This window comes from Rattus norvegicus, chromosome 13 (genome assembly GCF_036323735.1).
Source record: "Rattus norvegicus strain BN/NHsdMcwi chromosome 13, GRCr8, whole genome shotgun sequence".
Taxonomy (NCBI): domain Eukaryota; kingdom Metazoa; phylum Chordata; class Mammalia; order Rodentia; family Muridae; genus Rattus; species Rattus norvegicus.
In genome coordinates, this window is record NC_086031.1 from 73,475,674 (window position 1) to 73,493,954 (window position 18,281).

Below are 18,281 nucleotides of genomic sequence, written 5' to 3' on the forward strand. Positions count from 1 at the left end.
GAGGTTTCCAATTAATTCGTAATATGCATAATTATATTGCATGGAAAATTTCAAGCCTGTGTAATTCAGAATTTAGACTCAGTCTCAAGGTTTCATACAAATTTCAATGTTTCTGCAAGAGTAGGGCCAGTTTGGGTAAAGTTGAGTCAGCTTTACTCCAAGTCAGTTCCGGTCCTAAACAACTTTAACTACAATTACTTAAATCACCGCTTGCCCACAGGTTCTGGAACCCAGTCCTCTGGAGAGAAAGACTGAAGAACAGCACAAGTGAGAAAAACTGAAGAACACAAGTGAATGTCATCCCAAGTAATCCTTTCTGCACCAACAGAGGTAATATGGGAGCCCCGCACCACACAGGAGGAGCCTGACAACACGTAGGTGTAGGTGTTCAGGTGTATATTTTCTTTCAGAGCTACAAATCCAGTCACTCTGGGTCCCAAAGCAAAGTGGGTGACATGAACAGGTCTCCGTTCTTACCAATCCCATATCCCTGTCCACACTTGTACTCCACAGAATTCAGCTCGGAAGTGGGTGGTGGGCATTCTCCTTGCAAGTTTTCACACAACTTGAATTCCTGGGTCCACAACCCCTCTTTCGTGCAGAGGATGGGAATCTAGAATATCAAAGATACAGAACACCGCTATTGTTATTTTGTTAATTTCATTGTAGGAGGGGGAAAGGGAAACTTGGACTATATGATGATTAGAACAATAAGTAGAGTTAGAAATGGCAAAGAGAGAAGAAAGAGAAGGAAGAGAAGGAAAGGAAGGAAGGGAATGAGGGAGGGAAGAAGGAAGGAAGGAAGGAAGGAAGGAAGGAAGGAAGGAAGGAAGGAAGGAAGGACAAACAGGGAACCCAAGACAAGCTTTGCTTCCATGTGAAAGAATCCCAAGTTTTCCTTGGGTCTGAGGACATAATACACTACTGACCAGAGCAGTGTATTCTACGCTGTTTTGTGAAATTTTCCCCAAATAGAGTTGCTATGCCCTGATTCATACATATTATCACATTAATGTTGCTTGTGGGAAATGCTGAACTTTTTCCCAAGGCATGTTTCGTGTAGTGAAAGTAATTAATAATTTTCCTAAAGGTATGTCATTGCCTTGCTACTGAAATACACACATTTCTGCTGCTTTTAATTCTGGTTGAAGTCTATTCCCTTGCTCCATCTCTGTTGCCTGGTGTAATAAGTCAAACAGCACTTTTTTTGTTCAACAAGTCGTGTTTTTGTTTGGGACTTTGTTCTACTGTCAAAAATAAAATGAAATAAATCTACAACTCCTCCTAGGTAGGTCAGCGCATGCATGAGAGTTGACTGCATGGCCAGTTCTTGATCCTAGGCTAGCTTGAAATGAACCCTGGCACCCTACTCACTGGTTTCTTCCCCTTATCTCAGAAAACTGAAATTGGAGAAGGATGCTCCAAAACACCAACACTATTAGGAACTCTCTATGGAATAATATCAGTGCTTCTCATTACAGCCCGGCTGCATGAAAACCTGCTTGCTGGATTTTTAAGTTCACTTCTCAGAAATGTCATGGCCCTGGTCGTAGAGGTGAGAGCACAGTCTCAAGCAAATGAGGCTCACAGAGTCTTCCTTACCCTTTCTGTTTCCTGGTTACAGTTGAGGACGCACTGGCTGTCCAGCTTGAAGCCGTTAGTACAGTCATACATGCCTTCAAAAACAGGAGGAGGAGGCTCACACACCACGGGGACACAGCTCCCTTGTTCCCAGGTTCCATCATCTAGGCATTGGATCTTCAGGAACTTGCTAATAAGACAGGAAACCAAACAGCCCGTAAGAAAAGACTGTATCATCAGAAATGTGTGACAAACGTTAGCAAACAAGGCCAGCGACATGGCTCAGACGGTAAAGGTGCCAAGCCTGATGACCTGAGTGAATCCTTGGAACCTATAAGCTGGAAGGAGAGAACTGACTTTCAAAGTTCCTTCATACATGTCATGTCATATGTATGGGAACACACACGCACACACACACGCACACACACACACACACTAAAATATATGAAATAAAAAGGGAGGGTAGTAGGTTCTATTTAGCCAAATTTCCTAATGTGGGCAATGAAATTAAAACGCCTTTATTGTGGTTAGCAGTGTAAGGAGGTCTTGTATATTTAACTTGCTACTCCCAAGAGAGTAGGTAAACGCATCAACTGGACTGTTTTTATGGGCAAAGTCTCACATATAAGCACATTGGGAGATGTCATATAGTTGAGAGTATAGCACAGTTGTCACATACTCAGGCAATGAATCAGGTATAACTTGAACATCACCAGCTCTGTGGTGTTATATTTGCTGAAGTTGTTAACAACCATTACATCCTTGAGGAGAAAGAGTTAATTGTTCTGAAACAGAGGTTCACCTGACCTTCAAAGGAGCTAGCTCTGTTTTCTTTGTGTATGCATTGGTTTTTGTTTTTTGGTTTTTTTTTTTCCTCTTTGGAATAGGTTCCTACCTTTCACCAGATCCTTGAGAAGGTATGAGTCAATACTGTCCTAGAAGAACTGTCCCTCCAGGCCCAGACATGGCCCCCGACCAGAGACTGGACTTAAGATGGATGGGAGTCAGATGCACCAGGGTTCTTGTTACTGCAAATTCCACTCCACTCCCCTCTGACTCACTGCAGTCAGAAGGTGCTTTCCAGTTTGGCTGTTTTAACATATCCACTTCTGATTCACAAAACTCGTGGTTGCAGATAAGCTTGCAATTCAAAATATAAACAATCTTTTGGTCACTGGCTCTCCTCACCATGTAGATGGTGGCTTTAAATTGCTATGTTCTTTCTTTCCTTTGGGATGTGTGTGTGTGTGTGTGTGTGTGTGTGTGTGTGTGTGTGTGTGTGTGTGTGTGTGTGTGACAGAGAGAGAGAGAGAGAGAGAGAGAGAGAGAGAGAGAGAGAGAGAGAGAGAGAGAGACTGTGTTTTGAGACAGGGTCTCATATACCCAATCCAAGCTGGCCTCAGATAAGGATGAAGTGCATTAGCTCCTAGGTCCTCTGACCAACACTTTCCAGCTGCTTGGGATTATAGACTTGTGCTACATGTCCAAAACATTAAAATGACATTTTCTAGTGTCGTGATCTCATTTTAACATTAAGATACATACACCATTCCATATATGCGTTTAACTAGCAATCGCACTAGGCCTTCCTGTGTGCTTGCAATATTCTTCCATTTTTTTTAATCAAAGAAACATGGATTACTCTGTTATACAAATGTTGAAATTATTTTTTTCCTCTGGAAACTTAGCGAGTCTAGCAGCTGTGTCATTTCTTGTTTTCAATTTCTAGGAACCAGCATATAACTGATATGACAGCTAAATAAGTGTTTGATTTTGAAATCACTGAATAACTTCAGATACATTGCAAATCATATGACAAACAAATCAACTCATCATAACTCTCAGAGTAAAACTATACATTTATTTCCCCTTATAGATTGAAAAAAAAACATTCTGTGGTGCTGAGTTCTCCTTTTCTGAGACCTTATATCACAGGATGCATTTGTTTTCAAACAATTTGAGTATCATATTTGAATAATGTCTCCTTAGAAGGTGACATGCTGCACATGGATCTCCCTAGCATACGTTAGGTGTGTTCATTGTGGAACTCTATGCAAAAGAACGATCATGGTCTGTACTATTTAGTGTGTGGGTTCTTTCTTACAAACATGATACTTAAAGATGGCTTCCAAAAGTGTTCTCTGGTAAAGGGTTTGCAGTTCATTTTACTGTAATGAGCCTCCTGTGTATACCCTCTTAAATTCATTTTTTAAAAACTTTCCCCTTACCCTGTAGAGGTTAAATCCCACAGAGGTATCCCTTCTTTCTCCTACCTTTCACAGTTGAGACCCTTCCCATGTCTCTGTTGAACTGATATTTCTCAAGTGTAGAGAGCCAGCAATACCACTGTCACCAAGAGGGAAGCCAGATTGTTCAATCACTCCTTGTATGTAAGTGTGATTAGGAAGGAAAACCCATGTTTGGCTAGGATGACAGTATTTTTTACTTCATGTGGTATTTTTCTCTGAATTGGTTAAAATAGTTCAACCATGGAAACAGTCTCCCCATTCCCTGCCCAGAGTGAGGAACCATTTAAGAATGTGGAGTTCATACATTTCCTTGCCAGTTTAATAACCTCAGAGGTGAGTGTAGACAGATTAAACTTGGATGGAGAAGACAAAGTCTGGGTGTTTGGGGTTGTACCCCCACAGTGTGACAAGGCCTGCACTGCGAACCAGCAGCAGCACAAAGAGGGAGGCTGGTAGCAAGAGAAACTGCACAGTTAGACAGAGGTCCCTGGACTAGCTGTGTGTGTGTGAGGGAAAGTGAGCAAGCCCCATTCCCTCTGCCATCAGGTCCTTTCATAAGAGTTCCTACATTTCTCCCAGACTCATAAATTCTCGTTTATCATGTTGTCTTTTCCTTCGAATGACTTAATTCCTTTTCTGGTTGCACTTGATGAAAAGCAAGGAGGAAGAGTTTGACCAGCAGTTCAGAGGAATGAGGTCTATCTAGCAAGGCAGGGAAGGCAAGGACAGGCAACCAACACTGTGGAGCGGGAAGCTGTTTGCTCACTTTGCCAAAGATCAGGAAGCAGAGAAAGGGGGATTCAGACATTCAGCTGGCTTTCCTTTTCCTCTTTTTATTGAGTCCCAGCCTCTACCCCATTGAATGGTGCCAGTCACATCCAGGGAGTGTTTTTTCCTCAGTCCTTTCCTCAGTTAAGTGCCTCTGAAAATACTCATTTATTCAGATGTATGCAGATCTGTACCTCATTAATGCCCTATGTGTTTCTTACTGTAAGTAATGAATGTCAGTTGTTTAAGTCACTCAGTCTACAGAACTGTTATTGCAACCCTCTAGACCAAGGCACATCAGTGACATGATCTTGATCCTTATGTCACAGACTGAGCTCTCACTCTTACAGGATTATTCATGTAAAAAAATGGCTTTTACCCCCTTGGTCCACTTCCTTCAGATAATATGTATAAATCAGGACCCAGTAGACTCTTTGAAGTCATGGTGTGAGTAGATTTCATTTCAAGGAATGATAGCAGTAGGCACTGAACCAATCTGTACAGACAGATCCTTCCCAAGAGTACAAGACTTCTTTGAAAGCTCATTCTACTATCCTTTGCATAACACATTCCACATTCTGTATTCTCTTCATTATAGTGGGATAAGGGAAGTTGAAAGTATTTCCTTTTATAGGAAAGTGAAACTGGTGACCAAGTAGGTGACTTTCTCAATGTCATTTGGTAAAGAAGCCACCAGCTAAAGGTGGAGTAGAGACTGAGGTTTTCAAGATACAATACAACATCCCAACCATTAGACAAATGGGTTTCCAGTGAAATCTGTATTCTTACCAGAATCAAGTAAGAGTTACTTTGCAAATCTAGATTATCAGGCATACTGAACCAAATCAGCAATTGACCTAAGACAGTTTCTTCATTTTCTCCCTGCTTTTACTCTTTGTTTCTGTCCCTGTTGTTCCTACAGTGTTTTGGGATCAAACCCAGAGCCTTCTATATATCTATTGTTGAACTAGATCTCTGAGTCTTGGATTGTATAGATTTTTTATTTTAGTTTGTCCATATTTTTTATATTCAACAAGGTTGGCAAACTCCTACAGTTTCTTTTCCTTCCCATACTAGTAAAAGTAAGCCATAAATACAGGGAAAATAGAATGGGATCATCTACCTAATAAGCCTGCAACCATTCCATCTGGTCTCTGCTGAGCATCCAGCTTTTTGGCAAGGGTTGTTAGCCGGGTGATCTTGCTTTCTAATTCCTTACTTTGTAAATGGCATCATGAGGAGCTGGGGTTAGGGTAAGGTTTGTATTTATTTTCTTTCTAACTTCTCCAGACAAATCACTGCAATTTCCAAGTTGAGAGGTGACTTTTTCCAATTTCCAGAGCTCGTGGTACCCACCTACTGTTGAAAACCCAGCTGCGCCTTTTCTCCTCCTTACATCCCTGCCAGCAGTAAAGACCTTGTAATCAAAACTTGGCTGCACGTTTGATTGATGTTGCTCGAGGCACACACGAGTCTACTCTATTTTTCTATCACCACTGAAAGCTTGTCAAAAGTCATATTTATGTTCCCTTGGAGAAAAATAAGAATATGGTTTCTGGGTCCAAGAGAATTATCATGTCTTTGCCAACCAAGGGCATCTGGTGTCTACAGTGGGGAGTACTTCATAAAAATAACATTAACAGAAAAAGATATTGAAAAATGAAGAACACATCTTTTGTAGAAGAATTCTTATCAATATAACTTTACCCTCAAATACTACCTACATGATACAAACTATTATTCCTTAGTTCTTGGTTTCCACAATTCTGCCTGTACTCCCCCTCAGACATCTTCAGCACAGTGAATGACATCACCATGTACCTCATCACTCCAACCTGAAGTCCAGGAGACTTTGTAGATTACACTCACTCAATCATCCATTTCCCCCAAATCCCATCTGGTCTCATGCAATCCATTAGTAAGCCCAGTGACTTCCTCCTTGCAGGTATTCCTGGAGCTTGTCCCAGGATCTCAGCATCTCTGTAGCCACAAATTTTCAAAGCCACTCGCTTACATTTCAGCTAGATGTTCCACTTCCCTGTACCCTTTCATACCCAGCTAGATGTTCAACTTCCCTGTATCCTTTCATACCCAGCTAGATGTTCTACTTCCCTGTACCCTTTCATATCCAGCTATCAAGTAGTGGAAATTTTCATAAAAAATGAATAAATCGCATGTAACATTTCCTTTGTGGAGCATTTCATTTGTTTTTCGTTTCAAAAGAAAATATTGAAATTCATTAAAGTCCAAATTCTTCATATTAGCCTTCAAGGTCGTGTATTACATGACTCCATTTTCTTTTATACCATTCATGACTAATCATGTTTTTAAGTGGACTTTACACACTCTGGGATGAGATTACAAGTGCAGGACCAGATCTTCCCTGCCACAGGAACCGTTCTTCCTGCTTATAATAGTGTTCTATTGACTAGACCCATCTCTTTCTTCCTATCTGTCAACATGTTCTTATCACCAAGAGAACCCTCTGTCACCATTGCATCTTATTAAGAGATAGCATCTTTCTCACCTTCACAGACTGCATGCTCTGCAATTATCGTGTTATTTCTTCTATTTGTTTGTTGTTTTTCTTGCCTGTTTATTACCTGGGCCTTGTACCATATTTTCAGTAACTGGCATTGTTTCTGTTTCACAATAGGTATCAATAGATTTTTGTTCAGTGGATGTATAAGGACTTACTTGCTGTATTACATAGGTGAAGGTACTGAGATAACCTTGTACTAATTCCCTTATTATAGTATGGAAGTTCCTGTAATCATGCAAAGAATCAGAAAAGAGAGCTAATTCCTTGCTTGTGTATTTTCCATTGTCCTGTGCCAAATATAAAATGCAAGAGGGGCAATTACATTATTTCTTTTATACAGATAAATAACCTGGAATAGTGATTGGTTAAGTTTTAGCATGACACATGTTTGGTTTCTGAACTGAATTACATGTACTAGATTCTCTCTTCAGAATACTCTGCGTCCTTACTACCCACAGCATGCTATCTAGAACAGCAGGATTAGAATTTGAATCTGAGAACATGTTAGTAATAAATCCAAGACTACATCCCAGACTGAATCAATAAGAATCTAATTTTAAAAAGAATCTAATTTAAAGTTTTCCAAGATATTCCAAGGCATTTTAAAGTTGGAGAAGGGAAGATCTAGGCTACTTTAAGAGCTCTTCTACCCCGCCCCAAAGAAAACCATCAGCACTTCCAAACTCCACATCAGTTTTCATTTTAACAAACTGCAGGCCTGGCTTCTCAAGCCAATATCCTAAAAGGGGAACAGGCAGACTTTAGTTGTGACTAGCCATCAGCTGATCATAGTTGCTCTGCACTGTGTAGCATCAGATGTCTGTCCCAAATAAGAAATGGAATCAGCAGTATCATCCACTTAGATAAATTGGTTTTGGCAAGTGTTTCTTTTCTGAATAAGAAACAAACAAAAGTGTCCCTTATAAAAGATTCCCAGGTAGAGTGGAGCCTCTGTCAGTATAAAGGGCCTGATAATGCCTATATGTATGTGAACTGTTTATTCTGTGTCAATGACTATCCCATGCTTCTGCCTTTGGACATTCTGCTTGTAAAAACTTAGGTCCCCAGGCTGGCAGGTACAACCATCCTCTCCCTAGGAGTGCCTTCTTCTGACCTAAGATCCCTTCTCCATCCTTTTTTAATTGATTATTCTCAACATTTCTTTCTTTTTTTTCATCTTTATTAACTTGAGTATTTCTTATTTACATTTCGATTGTTATTCCCCTTCCTGGTTTCCGGGCCAACATCCCCCTAGCTCCTCCCCCTCCCCTTCTCTATGTGTGTTCCCCTTCCCATCCTCTCCCCATTACCGCCCTCTCCCCAACAATCACGTTCACTGGGGGTTCAGTCTTGGCAGGACCAAGGACTTCCCCTTCCACTGGTGCTCTTACTAGGCTATTCATTGCTACCTATGAGGTTGGAGCCCAGGGTGAGTCCATGTATAGTCTTTGGGTAGTGGCTTAGTCCCTGGAAGCTCTGGTTGGTTGGCATTGTTGTTCATATGGGGTCTCAAGTCCCTTCAAGCTCTTTCAGTCCTTTCTAAGATTCCTTCAAGGGGGTCCCGCTCTCATAGTAGTGGTTTAATGATGGCATTTGCCTATGTTTTGCTGTATTCTGGCTATTCACAACATTTCTAAATGTTGAGTTCAACTTAATCTCTTTTGTTATGTCACTGGCCCATTCTTTATCTGATGGAATTTTTCATATAGAATATACTTGGGTTACTTCCCCAAACCTGAGATGTCCCATGCAATTTAAATGTAGATGCACACAATAATTACAGTTATTCAGCTTCTTAATATCTGTTCCCATTGGTGTATACTTGAAAAATTGGAAAGGCAAGGATTAACTGGACCAGGCACAAGAAAACATTTAGAAGAGGAACCTCTGGTCTTTGCCATTTTCCCTCATCTAACTATATATCTACTTCCACCTCCATTGGGCAATTTTAATACAACACACACACACACACACACACACACACACACACACACACACACCACACACACACACACACACACACGCACGCACACGCACACATGCACACATGCACAAACACAGGCATGAATGCATTTGTTACATTGGGTTCCACAGCTTGGAAGATAAATACAAGTATAGCAATAATATGTATAATATACTGATACTAATTTAGAGGAGCCCTAGCTTAGTCACTGTTTTGTTGCTGTGAAGAGAAATTTTCAGGAAAAATTAAAAGCTTACTTTCAGGAAAGATTAAAAACTGTATGACCATGGCAACTCTTATACAAGGAAGCTTTTAGGTGGTAACTTGCCAACAGTTCCAGAGATTTAGTCCATTATCATCACTGTAGGGAGAATGGGAGCTTGGCAGCAAGCTGATGGGCACTGGAGCAGTGTCTGAGACCTTTACATTCTATCATTCTATCTGGTCCTCAGGCAGTGAAGGGAGGGAAGGAGAGAGAGAGAGAGAGAGAGAGAGAGAGAGAGAGAGAGAGAGAGAGAGAGAGAGAGAGGGAGGAGAGAGAAAGGAGAGAGAAAGGAGAGAGGAGAAGAGAGGCAGACAGAGAAAAATTGGCAGAGACAAAGAAAGAGACTGAGACAAAGAGACAGAGAGACTGGGCTTTGTGTGAACTTTTAAAACTTCAAAATCCATTCTCCAGTGACACACTTCCTCCAACAAGGCCACACATCCTAATCCTGCTAATTCTATCAGAGTTCCACTCCCTGGAGAGTAAGCATTCAAAGATATGAGTTTATGGGGTTATTCTTATTCAAACTACCAGTCCTAAGAGGAACTACCAGGAGACCTGAAGTATTTAAGGAAAGGAGTACTTTGAAGTGAGTTGGCTTGGTAGAGAACGAGAAGGGTGGGTAGGCTAAAGGAACATGCCTGGAAGATCCAAGAGGTACTGAAGAATAGAATTTATAACTGCTAATTTACTAAACCAGAATAATTCCCAACAACAATATACAAACATTTCTCCTTATGCCCACCGATAAGTGGAGTCTTCACCCCTCATCACGGAAACTTCTCTTTTCAACAGATGTAAACCTCTATAGAAAACCACAGCCAGCCAAAATGAAGAATTGTAGAGTCTAATCCCCCACACCTAAATCTTAGGGAACACTGCAAAAAAGGGAGGGCCAGGGGTGATGAAAAATTGTCAGAGGCAGAGGATCAGGAAATCTGCTTGAGAACACATTTTCTAGTAATGACAGAAGCTCTATCCACAAAGGCTAACCAATATGACTGCTAAGTTGTGAGCTGGAGAAAGGGAATCAACGACAATGCCATGGATGGAGAGAAGCCCAGGAGGTGTCAATCCTCCATAAAGAACTAAAGGCAATGGAAAAAGACTGAGTGTGGAAAAGGCAGTCCTCTCCAGGCAAAAACACATTGATTAGTTGCCCAGTGCCAAATCGTCAGTCCTAAGACGTATACAGGTAGCATTATAGGATTATAGAGACTGAACAAGTTCTATTCGTGTGTGTGTGTGTGTGTGTGTGTGTGTGTGTGTGTGTGTGTGTGTGTGTGTGTGTGTGTACACATAGATACAGATAAACATTTTTTCCCTTTTTCCTCCAAGGCAGGGAGGAGCCACTTAATGGGCAAAGCCTGGAGTCCTAGAGGATAAAATTACTTTCAGGAAAGATTAAAAACTGTGTGTACATACTTTTATCCAGACCTAGTATCTTTATAGCTCTGCTTCTGTCTGCCTATCACTCTAACTCCAGACAGGGGTTAACAGTAAGTACTCATGGGTAATTTCGGTACATGCTCATATCTTTGCCTGGGGTTTGACCTAATGAACCACTTTCTGCCACTGTTGCTCCTTCAGAAAGCTACCATCCTGTGGCTAGAAGCCATAGCACCAATAAGATCTGATCCCCCTAATGTGTGATTAGAGCATCTAGGGAGGCATAGGCATCCCTGCATTGGAAAGTACACAAAGAAGCCTACTCATGTTGTTTTCCTTGACATCATGCCTTGATATGGATGAGGAGAAAAAAATGCTAGTTAACCCCTTCAGTGCCAGAGATCCCCATGTAAAAAAGCAAGAGCTGGACATTACGGTCACAGTGACCTTCAGGACCCATTTAGTGGCTGTACTGGAAGATCATTATCCGTAAGAACAGCAGTATGGGTCAGAACAGAGGCTGTGGAACCACATGACTATTGCTAAAACTGCAGCTTGGGTTCTTAATAAGCTTCTGGCTTGAAATAAATTACTTTACCTCCCCCCTCTTGTTCTCAGTTTTCCTATTTGAAAAAATGGAGATGAACAGACATTCCTCACAAAATTATAAGAAACTGTGTAACGCGATGAATAGTATCGGCTCACTAAGCGGTGAAATGATTAGCAAGTTCTGATGACCTAAGTGTGTGTATATGTGTGGGATATTAACAGTGTACTCAGTATTCTAGCCATACTTAATTCTTCATATTACTGACCCACCCAAAATCCCCCAGGGGACCATTCATGAATCAGTCTGCCCTGCCCTGACCCCATTGTTAAAGAACAAGGCAAGGTCACTACCAAAATGTTCATCCACCCAGTTAAAGTCAGAGTAAGCTGAGCCAGATATGGTCAGGGACAAGCCAAGGGCAGATGAGAAACAACACTGGGCTATGAAGTTGCTTGTTGCTGAAAATCTTTCGACTTTATCCATTAAAAGTAACCATTGTTTATAGTTAATTCTTTTTATTAATAGAGAAATTGGCAGTTGATACAGAACTAAAAATTTTACAGTAAGATGCTTGATTGCTAAGGCCTGGAGGTCACAGGGACATTTATGAGTTCAGCAAGTGTTGTTCTAAGTAAAGGCCTGTGTGCTAACTGCCAGCCCTGTAAAGCTTGAGCAGGAGTTGGCCTGTGTCCAGGTGTGTATTTGAGTGGCCAAAGCTTGCCACAGAGGTTCAGTCACTTTGAAGCCCAAAGAAGCTGTAATACATTAGTTTAAGGCTCACATGATACTACAATGGCAAGAGAATTGAGGATTCCAAGGATAAACTTTGAATGTATTTACTATAAACACTAATTATAAAACCAGACAGAGTCTTAATGGAAAGAAAACAAATTCCTATTTCTTACAGATGCGTGAGTGTACATAGAGATTACAGTGTTGTTCTTACATGGACAAGTTACAGATAAAACACACACACACACACGTACACACACACACACACACACACACACACACACACTCAATTATAACCAGTTATGACCTATTCATGTGTGTACACAATGTTATGACATACGGTTTAAATACCAGATAGATTGTTGCTTTTAAAAGTTATAAATCCGATATATTTAAGGGATTTAATTGTTGTATCACTTCATGTTGGCAGTTTATCAGGCAAGCCTTCCTATCCCATCCCATAGTAGAAAAAAATTAGTTGAAACTCAAGCTATTGTTCAGAAAGATGTAGAGTCAAATAAAACTCAAGATAAGAGCCCCAAGACATGCTCTGGTCCTTTCTCCAGGCCAGACGGACATTACATGTCTATGTTAATTTTGAATTTGAACCAACTCTCGATTGCTACTTTATTTCCACTTACTTTCTCACACATATAACGTTATTGTTTCACAGTCCACTTTTATGTCAGCTTGGTAAAGTGGAATGATATGTAGCCCTGCAGAGAAGGCTCTGATTAAGGAAGGGAAGTGTGTATGTTTAGTTCAACAAATTTTGTTTCGGTGTGTGTTTCTTTTAGAGAGAGAAAAATGTACCTTCCCTCCAACTGGCTACTGAAGAACTGTCTCTTGAATGACAATTCCAGTCTTTTTGGTTTGTAGGCTGTTTATGGGATATAAAAACTGAAGAAGGAAGGTAATGGCCAGTGATAAAAGACTATATTTGAGATTATTTCTTGCTAAAAGATAGCAATCCCACTTCACACACCAGCAGGGTGTCTTCCTCAGCAACAGTTACTGTGTTAGGAGAACCTGGGATGTAGGTGGTGTTGGTGATGACAATGATGATGATAGTGAAGATGACCGTCATCATAGTAGCGGCAATGATAGTGGTGATGGCAGTGGTCATGATAACAACCACAGTGTTAGGGGTGATGGTGGTGATGGTGGTAATGATGATGGTGATGGTCGTGATGATGGAGGTGATGGTGGTGATGTGGTGATGATAATGATGGTGAGTGATGGTGGTGGTGGTGATGGGGTGGTGGTGGTGATGAGGGGGGGTGGTCGTAGTGATGAAGGTGGTGGGAGTGGTGGTGAGGAGGGTGGTGGTGGTGGTAGAGATGAGGGTGGTGATGGTGATGGTAATAGTGATGACGATTATAAACAATAGAAGATATTACTGAGCCAAGAAAATATAATCAGAAATTGTGTCAGTTTTTTTGTGCATAATCATTTAATCTTTACCACACTTGCCAATGCTTCTACTGTCTCTAGCTTGTGAATTAGAATAGTGACAGTTTAGTCTAGCAATAGTAGAGGAATAACTTGTTTGGGTCAAAGAGCTAATAAGCAAGAGGAATTGCCACTTGAGTTTATATATTACCAGTCCTATACTCTGTGAATTAACTAATGAGCCACGAGATAAAACTTGACTACAGAAACATGGTTTAGTAGTTCTGAGTCAATGATATTTAGCACTACTTTTAGGGTTCTCTCAATTCTATAAATCTAAAAAAGAAAAAAGAATACTAGTATTCTGTTTTCAAATGACTCATCGATTCAATCCTGTGAATAGATATAAGCTTCAGCTGTTTATTCAGACTAAGTTCTCTGGAAATTACTATAAGATTATTCCAAGTACTTCCTAGTAAACTCAAATTGTACAGTATTTTTGTTTATAATAATCATTGGATTTTTGGTGTAACAAAATTTTGCATTACTTTTCTCAATGGTAGTATAGCAATGATGTAGCCCCTTTTATTTATTTTATTGACACAGGACATAAGATATAAACTTTTAGTATTAGAAACAACTTAACAGTTTATTTTTCAAATGTGGATAAAGAGACCAGAAAAATGAATTTTTTCTCATAAAAAAAAAGTGTTATTAGTCCACAGCATAGCCTTTGGTGCTAGGATGGCTTTAATCTCAATGAGGCCAGTTTTTGGTAGAATGACCACAAGTAACACCCAACTTTGAGTCTGTTTCCTCATATATTATAACATATAATAATAATAATATATAATCTATATAGTATATACACATACAATATACACATATATATCAATTCATATACTAGTTTAACAAAAATATTGTACTAGTATTTCATTAATGATAAAATAAATATTGCAATAGAAATATATGGAGTAAAGTCACCAAAGTTCTTAGTGTTCATAACACATAGCAAGGAATCATTATCACCTCCATGGTTCTCAGCCAAACAATAGAAGAGTCCTCTGGAGTTAGGCTGTCTAATTCTCTGCCATCTCAAGCAGACTTTCTTTGTGTATGCATAGTTTCTACCTCTCTGTGATGGTTTGTATAAGCTTGGCCCAGGAAGTGGCACTATTAGGAGGTGTGGCCTTATTGGAGTAGGTGTGTCACTGTGGGCATGGGCCTAAGACCCTCATCCTAGTTGCCTGGATGTCAGTCTTCTACTAGCAACCTTCAGATGAAGATGTAGAACTCTCAGCTCTGCCTGCATCATGTCTGCCTAGAGGCTACCCTGCTCCCACCTTGATAATAATGGATTGAACCTCTGAACCTGTAAGCCAACCCAATTAAATGTCCTTTTTAAGACTTGCCTTGGTCATGGTATCTGTTCACAGCAGTAAAACCCTAACTCTCCCACGCTATTCCCAGGAATCAGACTGGACAAAGGTGATCACTACTTAACTGTAAGCAATCACAATATGAGACCTACAGTTTCCATCTTCAGTTGTGTTTGTAACCTTGTGTGTGCATGTGGATGTACATGTGTATATATGTGTGTATGTGTGTGCACATGCATATATTTTGGAAATGTTAATGTCATGATAAATACTCACAGAAGATGGCTTTTTGCACCTCCTTCAAAAAGATCTGACTTCTATACTACCTTATGCATGATGTCATGATGAGTTATTTATAAGAAAGACTATCAATTAAAGTTAGAAGCCCAGAATAACTTAGAATTAAATTAATTAAGGCCCCTAATAAGGACATCCTAACCTTCACACATAAGGATAATATGTAATGAGAAAAAAGCAGCTGTGGGAGTAAAAGATAATGGAGAATGTTACATGGTCTTTTAATAAAATATAAGTCAGATACATATATTTTAGCTTCCTTAGAAATCAGGTTAATAACATAGCAAAGAGCTGATGAATGATGGTACATATGAGGAAAAAATGGCAGACAAAGAAGAAAAGAGGTTAAATTAAGTGGATTATCCACTGTGAAGGGATGAACACCAAATAAACTCGGTGAACTCTTCAAAGCATTAGTGCCTGGATCATGCCCCCCCCCCCGCCCCAGTGTATATGTGTCTTGACTTACAGTGGAGGCAAATTCTTAATAAACCCATTGTAAATATTATAGGTCAAATGTCATATAACACACTTGGTGGGAGCTTGGTTACCTGACTAAGGAACAAAGAACACTGAAGACTCCTAAGTGCTAGGCAGGCTTCAGGGTTCACCAGCACCACAGGGTAGAGAACTGTGCAGATTTAGAAAGGTTTCTTATAGTTAGGAATCTGGGATGTAGATGGGGTACTCCAGTAGCTATGTCCCTAGGTATCTGGCTTGTGGCATCCTTATAGCTATTGAGGTAAGAGTTTGAATGACAAGTATAGGCCTGGGCACCATCAACACGTGATCATAATCAAGGCTGTGGACTGAAAAAGCCTTAACCCTGAGCAGTGTGTAGATCAAGAAGGAAAAGAAAGGTCCAGAGAGACTGCTGAGTGGTAAAAGAACTTGCTGTTTTTACATAGGTTTGGTTGCTTGTGCCCATACTGGGTGATTCACAGTCTACTATAATTCCTATTCTAAGGGATGTGAGTCTGTTCTCTTCTGATATCCGCATCTGTGGGCAACTGCATGCAAATGGTGCACACAATCTCACACAGCCTTTCACACCTACACAAAATTAAAAATGAGTAAATCTTGTTTTAAAAGATAAAGAAGAGAAAACTCAGAGAAAACTGAGTTCACCTTCAGAGAATCAGGCAGAGGGAATAAAACTGGGGACAGGAATGGAGAAGAGAGAAAGAAGCGAAACTGGAACAGGAGGTCAATAGAGTTAAAAGGGGGGGGGGTTAAGATGGACAGTACGGCTATCACGCCCTAATAATACTGAGCATATCTGATCTTCTGAAGTGTTGAATAGTTTTTGTTTGTTTGGTTGGTTTTTTTCTTGGCTTTTCTGTTTTATTTTGCTTTGCTTTTTGTAGAACTAATATAATGTAGCCCAGGCTACCCTTGAACTTATTATGTACCTAAGGATGGCTTCACCTCATCTGGCCTTCACCTCCCAAGTGGCTGTGCCACTATCCATGGCTTTTGGCTCTGTCTTTGAGGAGTCCCTGCCTGGGTCTGGTGTTTGAGTCTTTATTATTAACCCAGAGTGTAGCACAGAGCAGGCAGAACAGGTCAAATACAAAAGAGGGCCCAGAAGCCAGTCAGCACTCAGGCTTAAGTTCTCTTGCAACAACAAATTTCCTTCTTTTAAAAAAGAAAGGAACAGCCATGTATAATAGCTAATACCCATTAACCCAGCACTGAGGAGATTGGGGAAGGAGGATTGCTCTGGATTCAAAACTAGCCGGGACTACAAAGTAAGACCCAGTTTCAACAACCCAAAATGAAATAAATAAATAAGAAGCAGCTCCTAGCATAGCATATGTTTTGAACTTCATAACTTATAGAATACTTTCAGTACGAGGTCCAACTTCCAAAACTCAAGCAATTCCATAGAAATGATTATTCCTCCTCCCGTCGTGAACACAAAACTAAAGACATATGGATTACCTATTACCCTGCAAATCAATTGCAAACCTGAACCTTCAAGCAGCTACACACACACACACACACACACACACACACACACACACACACACACACGCACGCACGCATGCAGGCACGCACTCATACACAGACACACAGATACTGCTTCATATAACTACAAATTACACTGTCCCTGCCTGCTTTTCTGTTTCTTCTCTTTGGAAGTGTGTGTCCTAAGAAGCATTTTAGGGCCCCATCTATCCAGCTTTGGACTTTTTGCACACAAGTAAGACAAGGAGGGCATAGTTCACTGGGTAAACATAAGTGGCAAGCGACAGTGATTTACACTCAACTGGCAAACTTCTGATTACCAATCCGTCGCCTGCTATATAAACAGGTGTAAACTAACATTTCGTCGGTTTACGCAGCATGGCAAATAATTTAATCTCAACTTAGCACGGTGCTTGCAAATGTAAATGTTTGAGACCAAACTGATGGTGGCATTCTGATGCAATCACCCAGGTTCCCAGCCAGAGGAATTGCGTCCACAAATGGCTCTCAAGTGCCTCTGCCCAGAGACAGGCATGTAGGGCGGAGACAGATAACCCAGAATCCCCCGTGCAAGCCCAGCTTTCCCAGCATAAAGCTTAGTTATGAGCTCAGAGAACTGGCTGTCACCTCTCTACCCCTAACTCTCACATCCTAAAATGTTCTGTTCTTTCTCCTCCACTCTATATGTCAGTCATCTGTCCACCCTTAGCTCATCCCCAAGCACTGTGACCTGCCACAGCGCCGATCACTCCACTTGCTGCATAAAGTTCATGGGAGAAAAGCAGAAGGACAAGAAGAACCATGGTGATGGCTAAAGGGGTGGCATTCTGTTTCAAAATAGCTCAAGTCCTGTTTAACTCATTCAAGATGCTCTTTCGTCCTCTTTCATTTTCCAGCTAGGAAAACTGAGGCAGAGAAAGAAAACTTCCGCACACACTACAAATAGAGTAAGCACCCTGGGGCTTAGCCAGCCACATCTCCATAAGCCTCAGTTTTGAATTATACTAATAAGATTGTGCTGGCCTTGAGCTGAACCCAAATGACCAATCCAGGAGGCTCATCGTTTTAATACCGAGGAAAATGATGATCAAATCAGTGCCCCCCCCCAAATACTTACATAAGACTATGAAATCGCTAGTAGAAGACAATGCCTTTATAGGAACCACCTGAACTCCTGTCTGTCATGATCAGGAAGTCTGTCTG

General features: G+C 40.7%; 1 protein-coding gene across 3 annotated transcripts in view; it reads right to left on the reverse strand.

Annotated features, from left to right (window-relative positions):
* Positions 1–18,281, reverse strand: part of Pappa2 (pappalysin 2) — a 276,315-nt gene that overhangs the window by 68,289 nt on the left and 189,745 nt on the right. For all 3 annotated transcript variants that reach the window (NM_001427778.1, XM_063272601.1, XM_063272600.1), the window contains 2 exons: positions 1,603–1,771; positions 478–613 (listed from right to left, as the gene is read on the reverse strand). In NM_001427778.1, coding sequence (NP_001414707.1) covers positions 478–613; positions 1,603–1,771 — 305 coding nt within the window. The remainder of the gene's footprint in view (positions 1–477; positions 614–1,602; positions 1,772–18,281) is intronic.